Here is a 26,336-nt window from a genome sequence, read left to right on the forward strand (position 1 = left end):
ACAGGGACCGGGCTACTTAGTGCTCAGTCAGGCTCCATCAGTACCATAAGTATGCCCCCAAAAGATCATTAAATAATGGCTGGGTTAGTTGAGGAAATAGTGTGAATTTCATTCTATATGTGATGAGTCTGAGATATTTTTGTGAAAACTAAAAGAAAATGTCAATTGATAGGCATTGTACACATCTGACATAGGAAACTTCTGAGTTGAAGTTTTAGAAGACAAGTATGGACAAGTGCTAAGTATTAAATTATGTTTGAGAGAATCTAGACACACTACCAAAGAAAAGAAGAAAGTAGGCTATATCTTTCATGAACATTCCTAGGTTTTGTACTCCAGAGACATAGGCATATGAACCAGAAATGCTGGGACTGTGTTGTACTGGGGAAATGACTCAGTAGGTAAGAATACTGGCTGCACAATAGTAAGAGGATCTGATTTATTGTGAGTTTGGTTCCTCAGCAACCATGAAAATAGGTAAGCCTGCCTGCAACATATCCATAACTCTAGTTCTTTGGAGATGTGGGGAATGGAGACACAAGAAGTTCTGGGGCTTTTGGTCAGCCAGTCTGATGAGAAATGGAAGCTGCAGGTACAATGAGAGACTCAGTCTCAAGGAAATATGCAGATGAGCAATAAAGGAGGATACCTGATTTTCTTCTGTCCTTTGCATAAACATGCAAGGCATGCTCATAGCTACATGTACCACATACCACAGTGCACATATTACACACATGTGCTCTCGCTCTCTTTCTCTCTCTCTCACACCCACACAGACCCAGACACATATAGCAAAAGAATAAAAAATAAAAAATAAATCTGGAATTACAAGCCTATACTATGATGCTGGACAAATATCCACTATTACTCATATCAATTGTTATGTTTTTTTCTCTCATCAATATTGATAAATACAAAATATTAATTAAAGTTGATTAATATACACTTAATTTTATTTTAAAAATATTTCACATAGGTTATTAAGAGTAAAACATAATTAGATATTATACTGTGATTCAGACTGTACTAGAAATGAGACTTCAAATATAAGAAATGAAATGCCTACAAAGAACATAGTCCCGCATGCAGTGCTCTATCAATTTGCCTCCTCTGTGTCTTAGTTTATGCTGTGAACTTTTCGAAGGTATGATTCTTTATATCAAATATATATATATATATTTTTCAGCTACATCAAAAAGAGTTTCTTAGACTATTTGCCTATATGTAAATGAAACTGCATGAAGTAGGTTTGGAATATCAAAAGAACACAATCCCTCTGTTGAGTACTTTGCATTTTATTAGACACATCTTTACATGTTCACCATGTCCATACACACAAATATAAATCACAGAATATGAAAAGTAGATGTAGAAAAGAATTTTGTTCTGATTAACTATAATATTTTTTAAATTCTTGCTCGCAAAAAAGTCATCCTAGTAATGTTGAAAGTCCATTTATTACCTATGCATTAATGAGTTTTATTCATATGTTCAGTTTTATTATATGTTTTGTACAATTTGCACAAAAATGTTACATGTGGTTTTAAAGTTACTAGGCTCATAAGAGCATAATTTGACCAGAATTTCTCTAAACCAGGCAAATCATTGTCTTTCTTCAATTTTTTTTTGTGCCTTTACCCCTCAATATAATCAATTATTGGTAGTTTTCAAACTGTCAAATTTATAAAAATCAAAAAGATAAGGTCTAATATGTCACTTACATGAAAAGTAAGTAACATAATTTCCTTCAGATAGACAGCCCTAGATCACCCCAGTTGCCAAGAGACTTACTGACCTTGATGAAAAGATAATAAGTTTATTTATCTTGGTTCTAAAGAGCTTCTACTCTGATGAGTCATTGGTGACCGCAATTGCTGTTTGTTTCTCTCTCCTTGTTTCATCTCAGAGCACATTCAGAAAATGAAGGGGCCCCTTTGCCATCTGCTGACTCCTGTACCAGCCCTACAAAGATGGACTCATCCTACAACAAAACTGCCAAGCAGTGCCTAGAGGAGATATCTGGTAAGTAACTTGGTTAATAGGAAGATCAGACATCAGAATCTGTAATCTCCTATGTGTTCTTTTATGGAATGATATTAGGCTCTATAAAGTTATAAAACTATACATTTCATACTTCACAGAATATTGGACATTTGTTAATTCTGTTTAGGATTATTTCTTTGCTCCTGTGAAGGTATGGTGGTATTTTCAGGAGCTCATACTGTATTCCATTTCAAGTCATCTTTGCCTGAGTCAAATTTAATATAATCAGAGAATAATTGTGGAACCTGACATGGATAATAAGTAATTCTTTGGAAATACATCTATTGGTATGTCTGTCTACATAGTTATCTAGCTAGCTAGCTATTATCATCTACATGTCTATGTATCCTTCTAGCATCTGTCTATCTATATGAAGATTGAAAATACACTAAATATTAAATGTCAATATATATTTTTATGAATAAATCAACTCTGTCCTATCTTCAAATGCATACTATTTAGAGTATTTCTCCCTTATGCATCTTTAATAGAACCTAATTAGTAAACATTTCATTGTTCATTTGTGTAGCTAATAGAAGAAATCATGTAATGATCTCAGATATAATTTCTAGATTTTGTGTGTATATAAAAAAGGAATTTTCACCTTAATCCCATTGTTTTCCTGGGATTCAAATAAGTCTGGGTCAATGTTTAAGGCCTTTAATATATCAAGGGTTGCAAGTGGTGAATAGTACAAAGGACCAGTGTAGGGAAGGAGTAAAAATCAGAATGTGAAGATATAGCTATGCTTCTGGTATATTACAGGTTTTTCAAATATTTCAGGAGAACTTTAGCTATTTGTTATTTCTAGGCAGTACCATTGTACACAGTGATGCTGTCACCTATATTGTTACCAGATCACTCCTATGCCTATTATGTACATATATTATGAATTTTTTCAGTATTTATATGAAATTATAAGCATGGTAATCCATACATGAAAATGAATTTAATAGAGTTTGATTTATAATTTTGTGAGTGTCACAAATGAACCCCATTTTCCAAAGTTAGCCTATCACTGAATAATTCTGATGCAATAAATAATTCATACTTAATTCTTACTTTTTGATTCCACCTAGACTATAATCATTTTATATTTACAGTTAATGCTTTGGTATTTTAATAGAATAATGGAAAGTAATAAATAATCTAGAATTCATTGTAATACATATTATTTTGTATTATTATTATTATTATGCTGTAGTAATCTCATATAGAGAAACACAGTTTTAAAGAAAGAAAGCAGAAAATAAATGGCTCAATGAAACCTATATGATTTTCTTATTCTTACTATTTTCTGTTTAAAATTATCCTGCTGTGGGGTAATAAAAATGCCTCTTAATACAAATGAGATTTTTGCAGAAAAGGAATGGGATTTATTTATGGTTAGTAATTTATAAATTAACCACAGGGTGAGTATAACTAGAAGTGTTTCATATTTCAAATAAATTCACATTTTAGAAAATTTAAGTAAACATAAGATCTCTTATACTAAAATCTATATCTAAACATGAAATTGATGGCTCATGTACATATTACATATACAACCCGATGATGATTTTAAACAATAATTTAGTAGGCCTATTATTTAACTTAAAATAAGGCAAATTTATTTATTTTGATTAATATATAATTATAAATATTTATGAGTCACAGTTAAAATAATCTATTGAATGGAAACATAATGATCATTTCAAGACATTTTGACTATCATCTCAGATATTTATAATCTATTTAAAAGGGGTCTGGAGATCTGAACTTAGTTACTCATACTTGCAGAGTAAGTGCTTTACCTACTGAGCCACCTTCCCACTCTATGTATTTATAAGACCTTTACAGTGAGAACATTCAAAATTCTATCATCTTGCTCTTTTGATTCATACAATATCACAAACCATAATCATCTTTCTGAAGAATAGTACAGCAGAACTTATTCCTCCTGTCTAGCTATGTCTTGCTGCCCATTTGACCTTGACACTTGATGTAATTTAACAATTACAGTGTGATGTCAGTGTTCCAGAAATGTTAGATCTTTGTGCAGTTCCTATTCTGTATCTTCACATAAGAAATGCTAATTAGAGAAGTATAGACGAGAACATCAGCAGAAGATGAAATCATACAGAAATGAGGTTGCATGATCATCACTTCTTAATTTTAGTTTCTGAATCTCTGTCACCCTCTGCATTGCAATTGCAGTCTCAGTTTTGGTGATTAAAATGTTTGCATAGATGATCTTTCCAATGTCTTGGCTCTTTCCTAATTGTCTTGTCTAGCAATCTGCTGTGAGATACTTATGCTCATGGTCTCACCATAGACTTGAACATCATCAGAAAATACAAATTCTGTACAATATCATTTTAATCAACTTCCTATTTTTCCATTGTTCTTCTTTTGTCACTCTGATTCCACAATAGTTCTTTTAGGATTTCTAATTCTGAGATTCTGGATTTCTAATTCCCTTTATACCTTCTCCCCTGACTGAGTCATGCTCCTTTGATAACTGAAGATCATTTTGCTTTCATAAACATCTTTATGTCCTTTGCACTATCTCACATCACTGAAATCACAGATATGGTTGAATTCAGTTATTTAACTATTGCATGCCACCAATGAATGCACCAGAAGATAAATAAACGCATTAGAGTTTGAGGTGACTCCTTTTATATTCATGACCATCAACCTCAAGTAAATATTTTAAAAATACCATTTATTTATTTGAGGGAGGAAAGAAGGAAGAGAGAGAGAGAGAGAGAGAGACAGAGAAAGTTTTACCAGGGCCTCTTGCCACCACAAACTCCAGACAAATGAATCACTTGGTAGATCTGGCTTTGCATGGGTAATGGGAAATTGAACCCAGGTGCTTAGGCTTTGCTAGCAAGTGCTTTTATCCACTGAGTGATATCTCCAGCCCTTAAGTCAATCTATAATGTCCCCAGTAATCACTCTGTAAAACATAATTTCTTCATATTCTTACATTATTAGATGAAATTGTTACATCTTTTCTTTCTGATGTTCTAATACTACCTGCGCTAGTCTTAACTGGTAATCTTGACTTGTATTTCACTAAAAAAATAAAACAAAATGCAAAGAAAGTCTATAAGCACTGCCTCCACATCTACCCATTTAGAACATGTATACTCAGTACACAGATTTACCCTTGGGTTACTCTTTCTTCTACCCTTTCATCTCCCTTTCTCTATCCAGAATTTTCTTTAGCACATGAGATAAAGCTATTTCTCCAATATTACTGTATTTTTGCATATATGTGGTGGGGTTTATATGTGTGTCAAAAGATAACTTCAAGTGTTTTCCTCATGAGCACTACCTTTTGAGACATGGCATCTGCATCTCCCATTGGCCTGTGGCTTACCACATAACAAGACTACCCCTGTCTTTGCCTCCCAAGCACTGGGATTATAGATGTGAACCAAAACAATCAAACTCAGGCATCATACTTGGTGGGCACACCACTGAGATATCTTCCCAGACTACTAATCTCAGTCTATTATAAAGCAGTTTCTAAGGCTGGGATGGACCAGTCAGTAGAATGCTTGCTTTTCAACCATGAGGATTTACGATGTTGAGTGTGTCCTGTAATCCCAGTTCTTGAGAGGTAGAGACATGGGGATCCCCAGGAATTTCTAGCTAGCTTCTCTTGCTGAGTCTTTGAGCTACATGTTCAAAACTAAGTTGGAGAATGATGGAGGAAAACACTCAGCAATGTTTTCTGGCATCCATAGACACCAATACACACACACACACACACACAATTCATACACACCTACATGCACATACATCCACACATGCACATACAACACAAACACACACACACACACACATACACACACACAATTTCTTCTCTGATCCTAATAAAAATCAGAAGAAAGCAGCTTATCTGGCCTATGTGCTTGCTATTCTTTCTTCTAGAATATTCTACCCAGGTGTATTGTGGGTCTCATTTTTCCACAGTTTTCAGTTGTTCTCTAAAGGGTTCCCACAATTATCTCATAGTCTCATACATTTGAAATCATACTCTCATACATTCCACTGTTATTTTTATGTACTTTAATCTGCTTGATTTACTTAAAGAACACTCATTCAGAAATATATATATTTAACATCAATTATCCTTCTTTTTAAATGCCATGTTCAGGGCCTCCTGGGGTGAAAGTTGTATAGCTGACCACAAACAGAAATAGCTCTACTTACATCAGAGAGCAAGCTTAATGTGAGGCTCATTTTAAATAGTTTCAAAGCTAACACTATGAAGTGTTACATACAGAGTGCAGAGGAAACCTAAACTGGCAAAATATGACCTAGTTTAGGAAGGCTTACCTGCAGAAGGAAAGAATGAGCTGAAAGCCTGTGCAAAATAGAAATCACTCTGCATGCCTAAGGTGACCAAAACCTTTACATTATTTTTTATAATTTTATTTTTGTTTTTATTTTGTGATAGGGTTTCACTCTAGCCCAGGCTGATCTGAAATTCACTATGTAGTCTCATGGTGGCATAGAACTTATGATGATCCTCTCACCTCTGCCTCCCGAGTGATGGGATTAAAGGTGTGTGCCACCATACCTGACTACCCTTTATATTCTTTCTTTACTTTTTTGGTTTTTTGAGGTAAGGTCTCACTCTAGCCCAGGCTGACCTGGAATTCACTATGGAGTCTCAGGGTGGCCTTGAACCAATGGCAATCCTCCCACCTCTGCCTCCTGAGTGATGGGATTAAAGGTGTGTGCCACCATACATGACTACCCTTTATATTCTTTCTTTTTTTTTTTTTTTTGTTTTTTTTGAGGTAGGGTCTTACTTTAGCCCAGGCTGACCTGGAATTCACTATGGAGTCTCAGGGCAGCCTTGAACTCACGGCAATCCTCCCACCTCTGCCTTCTGAGTGATGGGATTAAATTAGTGAGCCACCATACCTGACTACCTTTTACATTCTTAAGCAAGGCTTGTCTGCAAGATCAAAGCACTGTATTCAAGATGCTAGGCCAATAGTTCTGATTCTGTCTGAGCATAGCAAGAATTGTGGGGCAAAAGAGTAAGTAGGAATGACCCAGTGCATCTTCACTGTCACCATGGATGGCCTCTCCATCAGGGAACACTTCTGCTATTATTCACTCTGTTGTCACTGGAATAAAATATGAAGCCCAGACCATGGTAGTTTCCAAAGAATATATGCAAAATACATGAACTAATAATAAATACAAAAATGGATACCTTTCTTTCTCAGAGATCTCATCCTTCCACAGCTTTCCATGTCTTTTTAAATTTATTTATTTAAAATTATGTTGTATGAATATACTGTAGATTGGTTATCTTCCCATTAGGCTATGTTCTTATGTTCTATCTTCCCTTCCCCCATCCACTGAGGGTCCTCCTCAGTGGTGTTACTTATGCTTACTGTGGGGTCATGACTTCACCAGTCAGTCTTTGTGGGGGAAGGTACAATGATTCAGACAGTATACCACCCCACCTTCTGACTCTTGTGCTCTTTTTCCTTCTTCCACAAAGTTCCCTGAGCTGTGGAGAGTATCATAAACCTCCTTGAGTCTTGAGCTCTCAGCAACGTCTGATTTTATGCTTTGATAAATTTTGAGCCTGCTCAGTACCTATAGCCATCTTTCTGGAGGAGGTTTTTGGGCTAAGAGTGAGAGCGACACTCATATTTAATCCATTATTTCCTCTTTATTGTATCTGTGGTTGTTAGTATATGTTACTGCTTTCTGTTTATAGTGGTGCCACAAGCTATATGAACACTTTCATTTACTGCTAGGTCCTAGTTTGGACAAAGCCACCAAATATTCCTTCAAAGATAAAATCAGATATGCCAAGAAAAATGTACTAGGAATTAAGAAAAAAATTGAATCCTACTCTCTACATTCAGATTGTTTAGCTATTTAATTTTTTTTTCATTCATCCCATTTTATGTGGGATAATTAAGACAATCTTAATAAATTCATATGATTGTTGAGAAGTACTGTGCTATTTGGCAACTATTCTTTTTTTTTTTAAATATTTATTTATTTATTTGAGAGAGACAGACACAGAGAGAAAGACAGATAGAGGGAGAGATAGAGAATGGGCGCGCCAGGGCTTCCAGCCTCTGCAAACGAACTCCAAACGTGTGTGCCCCCTTGTGCATCTGGCTAACGTGGGACCTGGGGAACTGAGCCTCGAACCGGGGTCCGTAGGCTTCACAGGCAAGCGCTTAACCGCTAAGCCATCTCTCCAGCCCGTATTTGGCAACTATTCTTATAGTAATCATCACATGTCATATATGACAAGTATACTAAAGCAAGTGAAAACAACATGACTAAGACATGAGGTCTTCTATTCAAGAGTGAGGAGCAAATGGATAGCTTAATGCCAGAAGATATTTAATTAAAGAACAATTTGGAATAACAAACAAGTGTAAAAACAGACTTGAAAGTGAACAAGACGTAGATACTACAGGTTCCTCATGGACAAAGAAACCACAGAGTAGCATTCCAGAAGGAAACAGCTTCATGATTATTTGAAATCAGTTCTTTTCATGTTAATGTTTTCATTAGTATTATTTTTTAAAATCAAGCACTTTTCTTAATTTCATTGATTTTCTGAAATCCAAAGTTGTCATGCTATTTTTATAATTGAGCTTATTGACAAAGTTTCATTTGAATTAATCTTGGCAGGGAAATATCCAGGTTTTGTGAATTTTTTTAAAGCTATTGTAATTTGAGTGGTCTAAAAATAATTAGAAAATAAAAATAAAATAAATTCTACCCTGTTCCTGGGGAAGGGTTCTAATGACTGGAGATCTAATGCCAAGCTATCCTATCACTTGATAGTATACTTACCTTGAACTTCTGGCCTTGCCTGTCCAATATCTATTGTGCCATCTCCTCATAATCAATGCTTACTTTGCTTGGGATTCATTCTCTTCTCTCATACAACCATGTGAAACTGATCCAACTCAAGTCACGAAGACAACCCTTTCTTCTGCACAATGACAGATTCAGGAATGGACATGTGACCCAACATGGCTTAATCATAACATATAAGTCTCAGAACATTTTTCCTGAAACTGTTATGAAGAAATGAACCTTTTCCCCACTATACCTGAAGCTAACAGCTAAAGCTTTTGACTGCTGGTGGTTGCCTCCACTGTCAAGTGAAGCAGTAGAAAACATAACCTGAAACAGCTGAAACTGAACTCGAAGTCACTCATGGGAACATCTAAGCCCCTGAATTAGCCATGCTTGAAATCTCACCTATATTTCTCAGGCTTGTTTACCAAGGAGAAAAAAATACACAACTTTTGGTTGTTACAAACATATTAGAAAACATCCATATTTTAGCTTTATCCTAGAACACATGACATGTAAAGATCTGTATGTTGTTAAAGAGCAAACAGCCCATGCTGCTAGACAGGTGCATTAGAGAAATTTAAGTGTAACTTTACTCCTCAATAAAATAACTCATTTGAAGTAATGAAAGCATTTTCTTCATGAAATTGTAGTGAAAATTTTTAAATTAAAAAGTTGATGTGAAGATAAGCGTCAGAATAGCATGAGTTTTACTATGCGGGAACTTTGTAAGCCTTCTAGAATATTCTCCAAAGTCTTGAGTTCAGTTATCAGAATCATTGTTCACATGTTCATCTGGAAGAAACTCCATGGCATTTACCTAAATCTGAAGATTGATGTCCTAGTAAATATTATATGTTTTATAGTTCACAGCAATGTATAAATGAGCTTATTTCCTCTAAGATTTATGCCATGTCCTTGATATTACAATGATGCTTAAATTGATGATACGATTTCACTGCTTTGGTTTGTTTTGAGTCTTATGCTCATGGACCCAAAGAATTAGTCCCCTGTTGCCAGAGAGATCCAGCCAAATGTAAATTGAGTCTAAATTTTTATTCCATTCAGAATGGTCTTGTTTTATTTTCTATATACATTCACACATTTTTGTTCCTGTTGCATAAGACTATATGGCCCCATGTGTATCTACCCCCAGGTGCAATATTTGTTTAATGCATCTTTAACTGAGTTTTATATTCAACTTTAAAATCTTGGTAGATACTGGTTTGACTCAATAGCAATAACGCTGGTATGTTAAATGTAATATTAACATAACTGGATGAATTCAGGGAATTATGTTTAGAAGTAGCATTTCAGTTAAGCCAAAGGATAAGCTAATGGTTATATGCATCTTTTCCTGACTTTATACTAAATAATGGGAAATATTTGGTATTTAAGACCTTTGTAAATGATCTCTAGAGTTGTATTTTCATTGAATGTTTAGAGATTTCAAGAAGATCAAACTCAAGTAATTCAAATATGTTTAAATCTTTTATTTAAATAGCTACTTGATAATTATGTTTACTAAAGAACTGAAAAGCCATCCTTTCCAGGATACTTCACCAACTATATTTTATTTTAGGTCCTGGAAAAATGAGAGTAATTCACATTTCTGGTATTGACTATCTCATTCTCTCTACATGAAGGCTTATTGCTCTCCCTTGTGTAACATGCAGTCACATGTGAATCCACATGAGCAACAAGAGCATCAAAAGTCCATGCACAACTGCACACTTAAAGAAGCGGGGACCACTGCTTCTAGTGAAGCAGCGAGTGGGCTTCTTATTGGTATCACAGCAAATGTAGGTCCTAATGTAGTTCCAGTGGCAAAACTACTGAAACAAAAAATTTATAGCAACATCTTTAAATAAAGAAATGAACCCAGGCATGGTAGTGGACACCTTTAATCTTAAGCACTGAGGAGGTTGAGGTAGGAGGATCACCATGAGTCTGTGGCTAACCTCAGCTACAGAATGAGTTTTAGATCAGACTGAGCTAGACTGAGACCCTCCTTGACTTAAAAAAAAAAAGGAAATGAATAAAATGCTTCTTTAGACAGTTTACTTATTGGGAATGTTTCTCTAATGTATTTATGATACTTCCCTGCTGTTTCCTCCTAGCAGTTTCATTGAATCTATACTTGTTCCTAGATACACCTTATCAAAGGATTTTATTTCCTGCCTTAATGAATTAGAAAGGACCATGTAATTTGATTTGGTAAATAAAATGAGAGTAGAAACCTGGCATGGACTATTCCTAAACAGAAGCATTAAGAGTTCTTTCTGAAGCTAGGCGTGGTGGTGCACACCTTTAATCCAGCACTCAGGAGGCAGAGGTAGGAGGATTGCCATGAGTTCGAGGCCACCCTGAGAGTACATAGTTAATTCCAGGTCAGCCTGAGCTAGAGCAAGACTCTACCTCAAAAAAAAAAAAAAAAAAAAAAAAAAAAAGAGTTCTTTCTGTTTGTCAGGAAATCAATGCTTTATGGCCTGTTTAATTTTCCAGTACCCACCTAAAGCCAGATGAACAAAGTGGTGCTTGTATCTGGAGTGGCACACCCATACTCTCTCTGTCCATTTGCCTCTTTCTGTCTATGTTATAACTAAATAAAAAAATGTGTTCCAAACCAGTGTTTCTTAACTTTGATACCGTGGGCATTGTAGATTACATAATTTTGTATGTGTGTCATGGGTGTGTGAATTTTGTGCATGCGTGTGTAGAACCATCTTGGCATGTTTGTTTTCCCTTTCATCTCCTTTGTGGCAGGGTCTGTCTTGTTGACTGCTATGAACACCAAACTAGCTGGCAAGTGAGCTTTTGTATTCTTCTGACTTGTATTACCATAGGCACCTTGGGATTATAGACATGTGTGCTTTGTGTCCAATTACATTTTCAGGCTAGCCAAACACCAGGAATCAGGCTTGTACATCAAGTGTTTTTAACCACTGAGCAATCTCCATAAGCCCTTTCATAGTTTTTTGCAGTGGGCCTCTGACCTTCTATTGTCGGATGCCAAATAGCATCACTGGTCTTTCTTGGTTAGCTGTCACCTGCCATCCCCCAGTTGTAACAACAAATGTCTCTGGATATTGGCAACTGTCCTCAGAAAACAAAATACCCCATAGTTGAAAACCACTTGTCTTGGGCCACTAGCTTTCACCATGGGACTTCAGGTCAGCAGTACCTGGGATGGATGACAAGTGCAGCTCCATGACCCTCTCAGACCTGCTGGTGCCTGGCCAACTGTCTTTCAATAACCCTTTTTAATGGTTCTCAATACAAATTCAAAAGCCACTGTTAAAGCTGATTGGCATACAAGCACCCTTTTATAATGAAAGGGTGTAATTATTGCTTCCTACTATATATGCATAAGTTTAATGCTTTTGACCTAAACATTGCTACGTTTTGCTATTTTGTGACTCTTGAAAGCATTTAGGGCACATTACCAGATGTGAAACAATCCATATGTAACATACATATGCCAGTTTCATATATTTAACAAATTTCATTAAATTCTTATGTTGAGAAGTAACTTAGTCACAAGAACATAAAAGGAAGAAAAAATGTTGTTTAGTAATCCCAAAGGAATCTTCTGTTCATTTATGAAATATTAACAAAATTGCATTTTAAATCATAACTGTCAGTTTCATTAGTTTATCTTTTATATTCATTTCATTTAAACATATTGGCTAAACACAATTTTAAAGAATGAAAGATTGAGTCAGGATTCTTAAATTGCATGTTTTCTTACTACAAAATTTTGTCTTGTTCATCTAATTTTATTATAGATAGCTGTAAAATAGATGTATGATCTCCCTTGAGAGGGGCATGTAAGGAATAATTAACTCTGAAGAGTAGGTTATTTTGTAGTGACATAGACATTGAACATTATGTTAATTTATATATGAAGTTAGTCTTGTTGAAAAGAATTATTAGAAAGCTCAATTAATTTTCCATATTAACTATAAAGACAATCAGGACTGATGTATCAACTTGAATTTCTGAGTATTTCACCACTTCCCCTTCTTTTCAAAACGGAATATTGAGAGAGCACAACATTCTCAGAAAACTTTTTTGTATAACATTTTCTTAATATATTACATTATCTCTAGGATAATGTGTAATTACTTTTTAAAATATTGAGTTTTCCTTAAATCAGAATGTAATCTTGATACAATAGTGTATACTACCAGTATGAAATAAATATCAGAAATTGATCATGTAGGTTTTCTGTTTTTCTATTTTCAACTTTTAAAATTAACAATATGCTAAAATTAAGAATTATGATGTGTTTGAAAAAATGTCAATATTAAAAAGTGTCTTTTAAACTACACATCACAACATTACACACTTAATTATAAACTTTTTTGTTTTTTGAGTAAAATTATTGGGAGGAAGACCTTTTTGAGTTTTCTATTATTTCCAAGGAAGAAAAAAGATACCATGTTTTTTTTTAAATCATGATTTTTAATAACACATTAGGATACTAAAAGAAAAGCTTAAGAATTGAAAAGAAAGAATTGTTCTTTTAAAAATGAGGTGAAGTGTTTCCCTTTAAATCATTATCTGTCAGTGGGTGGAGGGAGTCAGTCTCCATTATTTTAGGTCCTTTACACTCTTCAATTTGATTTGTGCTTTTACAGCACAAATCCCAACCTTCAGCTGCAGATCTGCCTGTTTCAGCCGCCTGCAGCTATAGAGAATTAGTCCGTCATTCTTGGCATCGTGTGTGTGTGTGTGTGTGTGTGTGTGTGTGTGTGTGTGTGTGTGTGTGTGTATCTGTGTGTGTGCGCGCGCGCCTGTGTGTGGGGCTGGGTAGCTGAGAGTGGTTTAAACGTGCAGCGGAGTCACAGTACAGCATCTCGTTCAGGCTCGGCTCTGAAACCTGTGGCATCCCAGGCTGGCCAGCTGCTTCCGTGGCTGCGTTAATGTAGCAGGATGCTGGCTGCCATGGCAGCCAGCAGCATCTACTGCAGCAGGGAGGACGAGCCATAGATCTGGGAATGCAGGTGGAATACTAAGATGCCAGAGGCTCTCCGCGCAAGGATGGGCTTTGGGGCTTAATTTCTCCTCTTACTGAGCTCTGAGGCGGAAGCTGTACTCTCTGCACTGTGTCAGCTTATTAAAGGCTTGCGGACCTACATCAGTTAGGGGCTGCTAAGAAGCAGGAAAGAAGGGGGGGGGGGACGACACAGCAAGAGGCATCGTGTGATCCTGCTTCATTCACTACCTTGCATTTTGGAACACAGAAGCAATAGAGTGAAATGTGGACCCACCGTCCTGCTGAGATATGCGATTGGATGGAGACAAGTAAACGTAGTTGGCTTCCTGGGCTACTTTTCTGCTGGAGCAGAGTCTTCTATGAACTCTCCCTGCTTCAGATAGATTTATGCAAAATGTTTGTGAGTACTACTGATCTGTGAAACGATGTGGCAAGGTCAGCTGTAGGCGAAGGATTGCATGTGCCCTGTCTCCCGTCTCCTGTGAGTGTTTGAGCCCCGAGAGCTTTTGTGGAGGTGCATGTGCTGACTAAAACCAAAGCGGTCACTTGTAACTGTAAGCAGCATGAAATCAGACTGAAAAGGCATTAGAAACCATGCAGCAGCCTGCTGAACTCTCTGTATTTCGGAGCAAAGAAGTCAAGAGAAAAGGAGCTTGCCTTCAGAAACAGAAGTCTCTGACCAACCTTTCCCTCACCAGTGAGAGAGAGAGGAGGCCCACTGTGCGCATCTCCAACTGGTTTGGTAACGCGGCCAAGGCCAACCAGAGGGAATCCAGCTATGCAGAAAGGCGCGCCTCGCTCTCCAGGTTTGTCTCGCGGTCTGTGCAGTCCCTGTACCACAGTGCAGGCTCAGGGGCCTGGAGCCTCCTGCCTGCAGGAAGCAGCCGGTCACTCGGGGAGGACTTGGAGGACTGGTCTGCAAGAAGAGGCTTAGATGGCGATAGTGATGAAGACAGCAAGTCTGAAGAGGAGAATGAATCCTCCAAGCCAAGCAGTATCAGCCGAAGCTGGGCGGAGGAGGAAGGAGAAAGCTGCCTGCGGGAAGGGACCGCGCATCTGGATGAAGACTTGATACTCACCATGCTGGGCGATCTGGAGCAGGCTTTGTACACTGACTTACTAGGTAAGTCCAGGTGACTCAAAATGTCTGTGGTTCTGTCATGAATTTCATCATTTCCGGTGGCATGATTTGCATAAGGCAGATTTTTTTTTTAAAGATATGGATTCCCAAAACATTTTAAATTCCTTATTTCTTGAAATGTTGTACTGCAAAGCTACTCTATGCGAACCAGTTTTAAAATCTAATTGGAGAAAGTATATAGCAGCCATCTGCCATGGTATGACTGGCCTAGTGTCTAGAATATATCCTAGGCAGCTAAAAATGTGAGCATTATTTTCCACTTGGTCATTACCAGAACCTGTTAGTTTAAGTTCCTTCAAGGTGACTCTTCCTCACTTATGACATGAAGACTGAAGGGTCTCACGGGCTCATTTTCTGTTTAGTTAAGTTTCTTCTGCATCCTTGGAGTTATATGAAGGGATGGATAGTCCCATTTTACACTTCAGTGACAAGTACCCTGCTTTCTGGTTCCACTGAGAAATGCAGAGACCTTTGCTGCCTCCTGCTTTCTTCTCTGTTCTTTTCTTTCCTCCTTTCTTTCCTTCCTTCCTTCCTTCCTTCCTTCCTTCCTTCCTTCTTTCTTTCTTTCTTTCTTTCTTTCTTTCTTTCTTTCTTTCTTTCTTTCTTTCTTTCTTTCCTCTCTTTTCTTTTCTTTTCATTTAATGTTTGGGAACAAACTACTCCTGTATGTGGATGGCATAACTCTTTAAAATATATATGTATATAGGTTATAACTATGGAGATGGCCCTAAGCTGTTTTCATACTTTACAAACAAGGCCTTTGAATGACATTAGTTTCACTAGTAACTTGTAGCATAATCTGTAACTAGATATGAAGATTTTTGTGATTAAAATTTAATTGTCAGCTTTACCATTTAAAGAACTAAGTAAAATGCATATGTTTTACTTGCTATTTCTAAATTTCATTCTTTATTGAAATGCACTTTTAACCTATAGTCCCGTCACAAATCCCTAAATGTCAAAGCATGAATCACATTATATTTTTTGTCAATGTGTATTTTCACAAAAGACTTTTTTATAAAGAGATCGTTAAATTTGAAAACAAAAATAAACCTGTCCAGAATCTCTTTGTTTCTGACTCACACAACTGATGCTCAATGCAAATTTGTCTTTATTTCTATGCAGACCCTCCTGTTACCAGATGTTTTGTGAGGTTAACTGGAATGTTTTAGAAAACAGCTTTGGAATAAAAAATCTGGGAGAGACAGTGGAGGCAAACTCGGTTCAATTCATTATGTCAGATTGGCTCTGTAAGAATAATGTTTCCCAATTTTCAGAACAGAAATTTCTGATTCTAAATACACCAGATACTCTGATACCAAAGATTTATTTCTTGAGCTTTTTGTGGTTTGGTGATGAACTGCTTCTTATAGAAAAAGCACTATACCATACAGAAAGGCTAGAGGAAGTTGTGATTCTTAGATATTTATTCTTTCTTTTTCTTGTCTGTTTTGATCCTCTGGTGTTATAGAAGCAGACAATATTAATCTTTGACTTTTAAAATAGTAGCATCCATCTTATCTTATTCTAAGTAGCTTCTATGGTGAAGTATTTTCAATAATTTCAGCAGGGTATAGCCTCCTGGCACTATTTTGCAGTTGCTGTGTTAAAGTACTGCATGCATATATATGAGACATTGTTTGTTGTACATAAATAACCTAGATCATTGCCTTCACAGGGCAACCTCCCAATAGAAATCTGAATGCCTTGGTTTTTGAATGGTGCATCTGCTTACTGTATCCATGTGATTCTTTTCCATAGGGTCCCCTCCCACACACTAGTGTCGGCACACAAAAGTGCAAGCAAAATTGAGGGGAGAGTATATTCTAAATAATTCTGATAGAAATAATCCTACTTATAGATAATTAATAAACCATTACTGTTAAATTCCCTAGGTCATGATACATCAGCCTTGTGAGGATATCCAAGCTCCCAGCACACTGACTCTCAGAATTCTGCTATGTGCTTGACAAGGTTCTGCTGAGGACGCAAAATGGCCTCTTCTAAGTTAGTTTGTAGGCGAAGTTCCATGAGTTCAACTTTTTACTCTTGGTGTCATCATGAATTACACATCCTAGTGTCTGTGTTATAGATATATAGAAATATTTAAAATGTAACTATAATGCTGCAGAGCATATTTTTGTTGTGTTACTTCCAAAATGTCAGGATTATAAAGATGAATAAAATTTTTATCCAGCTGGGTGTGGTGGCACACTCCTTTAATCCCAGCACTCAAGAGACAGAGGTAGGAGGATCACCAAAAGATGAGGCTACATAGTGAATTCCAGCTCAGCCTGGGCTCGAGAGAGACCCTTCCTTGAAAATAAAAAATTAAATAAATAAAAAGATTATCTAAATCACTTTTTTTAGTAATTAGTTTTTTACTCAGCGAATACAGTCAATTTAGTACCATTGTTAGGCTCATCTGTGTCCTACCCCCTCCCCCTGGCCCTCCTTGTTGAGGTATATGGGTCGTGCATTCTGGAGTTAGCCCTCAGTTATGAGTAGGATAAATGTCTCTGCATATCATGACCCAACATGTGGCTCTGACATTCTTTCTGCCCCCTCTTCCACAAAATTTCCCTGAGCCATGTTGGGTTCATTTTTGGTCTGCTTCAGTGATGAGGTGTCTCTGGGTCTCTGGATATCTGATTTGGTAGGACTCAACTCCTACCAAATCTAAATCACTTTTAGAGTCATCTACAGATCTAGAGTTATCTGGAGTCACATTGCAAAATCAGTCTTTAAATAATAGCATGTAAGATATGGATGCTGTTGAGGCTCTGATTCTTTGAGTCAGTCTTATGTACATTTAATGTGATTTCTATGACACTGTTAATTACAGTATGGATAATTAAAGTCTAAAAGGCAGGGCTCATTACCAAAGTTAAATGGTCCGTTAGCCAGTAGGTAGTACTGTAGACACATCTGAGCCTGTTGCTCTGGAAGCATTTAGAAAAGCAGTCTGTACCAATGTTTAAAAACTCAAGTGCCTTTCAGAAGACACTATAGATAGATGTCCCTGCCATTGTGGCTGACACACAGAACAAGATTCCTTTAGGAATAATAACTTTGAGATGATGCAAATGGAAGGAATACAGCATCTGTATGATTAACAAAGTTTTTCATGTGTGTTGTTCTAAACTTATATCTACTTGCTAAACACTGAATTGTATGTATGCTTTAATCTTTGGCCTTTTCTCTTTCATCCCAAAGTCACTAGATGTGATTTGAATACCAATTTGAAGGACATTTCAGACTGTGCAATCAGTCCTCAGGGGTTGTAAATGCACTTAGTTTTTATCTTGCCTTTCGTGGGTCATTGGATGCATTTACTGTAATAAATTTTGCTTGGTTGTTGTCTTTCATGAGAAGCACAAAGCAGTGATGATGGTTTGCTCTTTAAGTGTTGGGGGAAGAGATCCATTTGTTTGATTGTCATGAGTGGTATAATTTCATGAGTGGAGGTCATCTTGAAAAAAATCAAAGGAGGGACTATTACAGTTATGAAACATGAGGGAAGCAATATAAATAATCCCTGAGTTTAACTATGGTGATATTAGATCCAAGATGCCTGTTAGATTAGAAAAAGAATTTTTAAAGGAAATAGATAATTTAAAAAATGTAAAACAAAATATACAAAAAAATTGCTTCAAATATTCATATTCAAGGTATAATGGAAATTATTCAAATATCAATTTAATATTATACCAGTTCGCAGATGGTTAAGAAGAAGCCCAATTGCATCTTAAACATCTTCCCTCATGACCTAATTTTAATCAATCACTTTATTGCCTCTGCTTTTCCATTGACTATAAGAGTATACATTCCCCATATACTAAGATTTCCTCTATAAAACTCCCTTTTCTCCAAGTACTACCAGATGATTGGAAAATCAAAGGTGGACTTCTCAGTAGCTACTTCTCAAACACACCATAACCTATTTATGAGAATCATTAACAGTTCTAAATTCTGAAAGAATGTTAATCTGTGGGATTAAGAATTGCATGGTTTGAATTCCTGTGAAGTTCATGGCATGTACTTGTGATCCTCCCTTATATTTCTCTGTTCCTTAAGGACATGCTTACTTGGATGAGGTTACACTGCATTTTCAGTGTGAAATAACAATACTATTACTAAGATATTTTAATTGTGAAAATCATTTGTAAACGAAAGGGAAGAGGTTTAAAGACTGGCTTCCGAAGGGTGGCTGTGTGCACAAACGTCCCAGCTGAGGAATGACGGACAAAGTGGTAATGTTTGCCTGAGAATATCATAAAGGAATTAGCAGTAGTTTTTTTTCCAGATTTGAGTGGCTGCCATGCTAAAGCTAGTATACATGCATTTAGTTGCTCTCAAAGCCACTGGGTTCCCTGGTTGGAAGTTCAAGGAGAACAAGTGTGGTTCATTACTCATAAATGCTATCAGAGTTAGACCTGTCCAATATTGGAAGGAGAAGTAGAGAATTCTCCAGTATAAAAGTTGCGACAAGGTAGGTGGTCATGTTGCATTCTATGACTGACAGATAAAATAAGATGGTTGCTAAAATTTTCCTGAACTCTATGACTATAATTATGCATGTTAAACTGACAAGAATTATTTAGTTTTTAAAGTTTGGCACCAATGCTAAGTAAAGGAACAGATTTAATAGTTACCTATAATGTTAAAACAGATTGTATATAGACATCATGACCTGATTTGTGATCATTTTCTATGTATATTTTAAAATACCCTGTTTTTCTTCTTCTAGTTTATTTTTTCCTTTTCCCTTTACCTCTGACCCTCTTCCATTCTTTTACCTACCAACTCTTTCCGTCCTGTGCTTCCTGCCTATCATTTGTTTCCCTCTCAATCCGTTTATTAAAGTTCCTTCTCACATCTTTACCTCCCTCCTTTCTTTTTCTTTCCCTTCCTTCATTTTTTTTCTTCTTTCGTTTTTTTCCCCCCTTAAAGTTCCATTCCCCTCAACCCAAATTGTACAAAATAAACAATATTTCCTCAGCCATGCCCACATTCTTCTATTTTCTAGACCTGCCAGCTACAAATGGAGACTGGACTGAGAAGTATTTATGACCATAAACAAAATGGTTTATTGCCATTTTTACCCTACACCTGAGTCTGATGTTAGTAGTATTTAATAAGGCTAGCGTTTACCATATCATCAAAGCTATTTGATTCATAACTACAAAAAAGAGATATTTTGTGTTTAGATGTCTTTGTCTTTGCTTCATCTCTATTGTCACAAGTCATAATGCTTTTATTACCTATGGAAAACGGAGATTTAAAAAAAGTTCTATCTAATTTTTAAATCTTGGTCCAAGATTCTAATAAAAGACTCAGTAAAAAGCTGTTGCTTCTAAGAGCATACACTTATCCTTATTTTCAAATGTTTAAATGTATATTGATGTGTAAGGAAGCTTATTCCAATTGTTCTGAGTGCTTAAAATATTAGAATTATTACATCCAAATCCTCGTGGATTTTAAAATGTAGCTCCATAACACTAAGGAATATACTACAACGTGACTCTAACTTCGTAACAACTGGTCATAGACATACAAGCATTTTTATGTGTCTAACACTTCAAAATTTTTACATTAACTATTCACATTTTATTTGTTAGAAGGAATTGTAATTTTCTGCATATAGTAGTTATTTGGAATTTTCTACCTGGTTTTTCTTTGAAGAAAAGGAATCTATGTGACTTTTCTGTGTACACAATTATGATGAGAAGACTCAATAGCATAAATAACTAACTACTGTGTCCATTAACAGGTGAAGACCCTGAAGCTAGAAGAATGAGAACAGTTAAGAACATAGCAGATTTGAGGCAAAATTTAGAAGAAACTATGTCCAGTCTTCGTGGGACCCAGATAAGCCACAGGTTTTTTTGTTTGTTTGTTAATTTGTTTGTTTTTTTTTATCATTATCTTTTTTTCTTAAATTAGTTTTGTACTCAGTGAATACAGTCAAGTTGGTACCATTATTAGCCTCCTCCCTGTCCTCCTCTTCCCCTTGCTCCCTCCTTGTTGGGGTATATGTGTCGTACATTGTAGGGTTAGCCCTCAGTTATAGGTAGGAGGAAATGTCTCTGTATATCATGACCCAATGTGTGGCTCTGACATTCTTTCCGCCCCCTCTTCTACAAAGTTCCCTGAGCCATGTTGGGTTCATTTTAGGTCTGCTTCAGTGATGAGGTCTTGGGAGCCTCTATGTCTCTGGATATCTGATTTGGTAGGAGTTGATTGTTTTCTGTGTCTATCTCCTTCTCCCTTGTGCTGGTACCATGTTCACCAAATAAACAGCACTCTTGCATGTTTCACCAATTATTCTTAGTTTCATGTGGGGCCCTTTTGAGGTATGATGGGGTGGCTCTCTCCTTAGGATCTGTATCTATCTGAAAAAGAGAAGCAGATTATCTGATGGAGAGTAAAGTTATCACCAGGTAAATGGGATAACCATTTTTTTTTTTTTTAGAGAGAATTTAATAGGTGTAGGCCCTTTTGTAGCCCATGTTGGTGGTAGCTTGATAATGGAAAGCGGGCTCATTTTTGGATCTGGATCTGACTTGTTTCCCAGCTCCAGCTATGGATTCCATTCCACTGAGTGGATCAGTTAGCCAAATCAAGAGCAGTTGGTTTCCCACCATGGCTGTGCACCACGGTTGTGCTTGTGTGAGCATCACGACAGGTTATTTGATGCTAAGTAGGTTAGAGCATGAGTTGCTTGGACAGATATTGGTCATTTTCCCCAGTTGCCCACTAGGCATGATGACTGTCTGGGGACTGATTCTCTTCCAGCTTCCAGCGATATTACTCCATGTTATGGGTCAACCACATATGGTGTATTCGGTAGTAGTGTCTTACCACTAACCTTTGGTAGGTCATCAAGTATTCTGACAGAAATCTGTCATTCTTTTAGGAAACTTTGTAGGTTTCTCTGATCAAAAGCTCATTGTGGATGATAGCCCCCTGCTGGTACTGGGAATTACAGGTCAGTGCCCATGAAGAGAAGGAAGAAAAAGATAAGTAATATAAAAGAGTTGGGCAGGGGGAGAGAGATATATATATATTCAGTAAAAGATTCAGGTCAATCTTCTTCATTCCCTCTCCAGTGCCTTGTGACTCAGGTGTTCCCTCTAAGGGCCTGGTGAAGGTTCAGCCATTTGGTCTGCCTTTTAGGATGTAGAATTTTATGGTACCATTGCCATTTGGGTCCAGATTTGTGTACCCACCCCCTCCCTAACCCTCTCTTCCCTCCCCACCCACTCTATTGTCTGGTCCTCTAGTTGCTTGCTGGGTATGTTGGCATCTTGGGTAGATTCAGGTTAGGTGCTGTAGATGAGTAAGACTATGTGGCGATTATCTTTTTTGTCATGGGTAAGTTCACTGAGAATGATCTGTTCCAGGTTCAACCATTTTTCTTCAAATTTCATTGTGTTGCTTTGTTCTTACTGCTGTGTAGAATTCCATCGTGTAGATATACCACATCTTAGTTATCCATTTGTCTAGTGATGGACATCTGGGTTGATTCCAGGTCTTAGCTATTATGAATTGAGCTGCTATAAACAAGGTTGAGCAAATCACTCTGGTTTGAGTCTTGGAGGTTTTAGAGTACATGCCCAGGAAGGGAATAACTGGGTCTGTTGGTAACTCTATAGTCAGGTTTTTTAGGAGTCTCCATATTTCTTTCCAAAGTGGTTGTACCATCTTACATTCCCACCAACAGTGGAGGGTGGTACCTATTCCCTACATCTGTGCCAGCATTTATTTGCATTTTATTTTTTAATGTTTGCTATCCTTACTGGGGTAAGGTGAAATCTTATGGTTGTTTTAATTTGCATTTCCCTGATGATTAGGGATGATGAACATTTTCTTAAGTGTGTGTTTGCCATTTGTATTTCTTTCTCTGTGAACTGCATTGGGCTAATAAAATTAAAAAAAAAAACAAACAAAAAAAACCTCAACATTAAACTTCCATTATGATGATAAAAAGAAACCTGTTAATTTTGAATGGATATTTAAAAAAAAATTATTGACAAGCAGAGGGAAATAGAAAGAAGAGAGACAGACAGAGAATGGGCATGCCATAGACCCCAGCCACTACAAACAAACTCCAGATTCATGTGCCATTTTATGAATCTGGCTTTATGTTGGTACTGGGGAATCTAACCTGGGTGATTAGGTTTTGGAGGCAAATGTCTTAACCACTGAGAAATCTCTCCAGCCCAAAATCTGTTATTGTTTACTATTTTCTTATTTAAATTTTACATGACAATCTACTCCCAAAAATCCTGAAACTGAAAATGCTCAGCGACATTGTTCCCCCTCCAATTTCTTCTTCCATAGAACTTCCTGGAGAACAGGAATTAGTTGCTTCAGTTTCAACCATTGCTCCTGAGATAAGGTTCATGCCTGTCCATAGCCTCTACAGAGGGTTGCAGGGAAATATTTAAGCATGATAGTAGCTAACCTCCAGAATAGGTCTGAAAGGTTAAAAAAGTCTAAAGCTAAGAAGTTCTTTGTTGTGAGTCAAACACTTTTCTTTTATTAAAATATGACGTTGACTTTTCTTTCAAAAATAAACAACTCCAATGAATGTCTGTACCCACACTTTGACATCTGCAGTGGTGGTAAGAATCACAAACAAACCCTTTGCACTAATTTGGCATTCCTGAAAGTGATATGCTTTGGACAGATGACTCTCAGTTCTACAGTTTCCTGACTTGATGCCATGGCATCTATGCCTTAGTGAACTTAGAGTTTTGTTAACTCTCCATTTTATTTGGCAGTACCCTAGAGACAACATTTGACACTACTGTGACAACAGAAGTGAGTGGAAGGACCATCCCAAACCTGGCAAGCCGACCTACTCCCATGACCTGGAGGCTGGGCCAGGCGTGCCCTCGCCTGCAGGCTGGAGACGCGCCCTCCATGGGTGCTGGCTACCCTCGCAGTGGTACCAGTCGATTCATCCACACTGACCCTTCAAGGTTCATGTACACAACCCCTCTCCGCAGAGCTGCTGTCTCTCGGCTAGGAAACATGTCACAAATTGACATGAGCGAGAAAGCAAGCAGTGACCTAGACGTGTCTTCAGAAGTGGATGTTGGTGGCTACATGAGTGATGGTGATATACTTGGCAAGAGTCTGAGGACTGATGACATCAACAGTGGGTGAGTGGCCCTGAGCTCAGCAGCACTGTGGGAAGGGAGGAAAGTTGGGGGAAGGAGGTCCTGCATTAGCTGTGAAAATGGCATGCATGGTCACCCTGGGTCATTAAAAGTTGTCAGCAACCTGCCCATTCCCAGAAAGTGAAATGCCCAAGCTTGCTAAAGATCCTTTTCCTGGCAAGTCATTTTTTTTTTTTTTTTTTTTTATGGTATTGCTAAGGAGCACATGTGGCCTGTGTTTTTCAGAGTGATTTTCACATACTCCTAAGTAACAGATTTCGTAGTAAAGGATGTGGGAAAAATATAGGAGGAGCTGTGCTAAACTGCTTAATCTTTATTTCTGTTTTGGCCCAGGTTTTATATGTAACTGCTTTGAGGAAGAAACATTTTCTTTTTTTCTGGTTCTTTCTTTCTTTCTTTTTCTTTCTTTTGTTTTTGAGGTAGGGTCTCACTCTAGCTCAGGCTGACCTGGATCTCTCTCTGTATTTCTATGCTGGCTTTAAACTCACAGCAATCTTTCAACCTTTGCCTGCCATGTGCTGGGATTAAAGGCATATTCCATCACTCCCAGCTTGAGGAAGAAATATTTTTTAATAGTCTTTAATTGTATACCTTCAATTTTAAATGAGGAGGAAATTATTTAAGAGTTGAAAGTTTTAAAAATAAGTATTTTGTAAAATTATTTTATTTTCTACCAGAGAGAGAGAGAGAGAGAGAGAGAGAGGGAGGGAGGGAGGGAGAGGGAGAGGGAGAGGGAGAGACAGAGAGGGAGGGAGAGAGAGAAAATATGTACACCAAGGTCTCTAGTCACCTCAAACGCACTCCAGATGCATGCACCACCAGTTGTATCTAGCTTAAATGGTAGTGGGGAATCGAACCTGGTCCTTATGATACCCAGGCTAGCACCTTAGCCATGAAGCCATATCTCCAGCTCAAACTATGTATTCTTTATTGATGGTTTCAGACTTTAAAATCTGTCTTCATTTTTGCTTTTGTTTTGTTTCCTATTGTATTCAAACATGGTGTGATTCTCAAATTCTTAGAGTATTGCAGCAATTTGAAATACTTGTTTAGATTAGAGGGCAAACTGATGGAAACAACAAGGTATTCTATTAAAACATTAGTAATTGTAATCGTTATACTGAGCAATTCCTATTATATACCATCCACTTGTAAGGGGATATAATTTTAATAATATCTCATTTAACTTCCTATCACTAATATTCCTTAAGCAGTGTATATATGTTTGCACTTAAACTAGCAGACAAAGAACCAGCCTAATTCACTCCAGTCATGTAACAGAAGAAAGGCCTAAATTAAAGCACAACTCAGTTTTGTCAGTCTTCAAAACTGAGGTCCTGAAAGGTGTGCTTTGAGTAATTTTTCTGCCAGCAAAGACTGACTGGTTCATTTGTGACCACACAGAGATTTCCAATAACCTAAGAGTTGGCACTGAATGGAATGGATGGAGGGGACAAAGGACATAGCAAGTAAACCAATGGGAATATGACCAAATTGTAATATGTATGACTGATTTTTGTTCTTATAACTCATAATTCCATGGTAAACCCAAGTAACCCCACAGAGGAGGACCCTCAGTGGAATGGGGCCAGAGAGGAGGGGCATGGGACCAAAACATGACTTGTCCATACAACAATTTCTAATTAAAAAAAAAATCTATGACTTACAGAAAAACTTCCCAGTTTATTGTACCTATGATTTCCTTGTAAGTGTGGGATTTCATCTACTCTTTATCCTTGAGCTTTGTACTTTTAGAGTGTCAGTGTAGGAAATCATTCTTTTATTTTAGCAACTCTTCCTAGGGTTTTGTATACAACTTTTGTTGGAACAGGGATAAGATCAGACACACACACACACACACACACACACATTCAGTGAGATGGATTAGGGTTAATTAGGATAGGTAGTGGTCGTTTGTTTGCCACTGGAATCAGAGTGTCCAATTTAAATTGGTCTGCCATTTGATTCTATGGGAGCCTACCTTACCCAATTTCTTTTTATCAGTTGAAATAAGGATAAAATTGTAGCTACTTCATGAATGAAATAGGAATGTAAGAAATCAATCACAGAATATTACGTAGTTCAAAGTTTGCACAGTATGTAT

General features: G+C 37.1%; 1 protein-coding gene across 6 annotated transcripts in view; it reads left to right on the forward strand.

The window, feature by feature from the left end:
* The window catches only part of Nav3 (neuron navigator 3), an 830,635-nt gene that overhangs the window by 647,420 nt on the left and 156,879 nt on the right, over positions 1–26,336 (forward strand). For 5 of the 6 annotated variants that reach the window (XM_045151620.1, XM_045151622.1, XM_045151621.1 and 2 more), the window contains 3 exons: positions 1,907–2,022; positions 20,815–20,923; positions 23,831–24,214. In XM_045151620.1, the coding sequence (XP_045007555.1) occupies positions 1,907–2,022; positions 20,815–20,923; positions 23,831–24,214 (609 nt within the window). Of the gene's footprint in view, positions 1–1,906; positions 2,023–13,763; positions 15,024–20,814; positions 20,924–23,830; positions 24,215–26,336 lie in introns of those variants that run through there. The other variant, XM_045151623.1, reaches the window with a different exon arrangement.

This window comes from Jaculus jaculus, chromosome 6 (genome assembly GCF_020740685.1).
Source record: "Jaculus jaculus isolate mJacJac1 chromosome 6, mJacJac1.mat.Y.cur, whole genome shotgun sequence".
Classification (NCBI taxonomy): Eukaryota; Metazoa; Chordata; class Mammalia; order Rodentia; family Dipodidae; genus Jaculus; species Jaculus jaculus.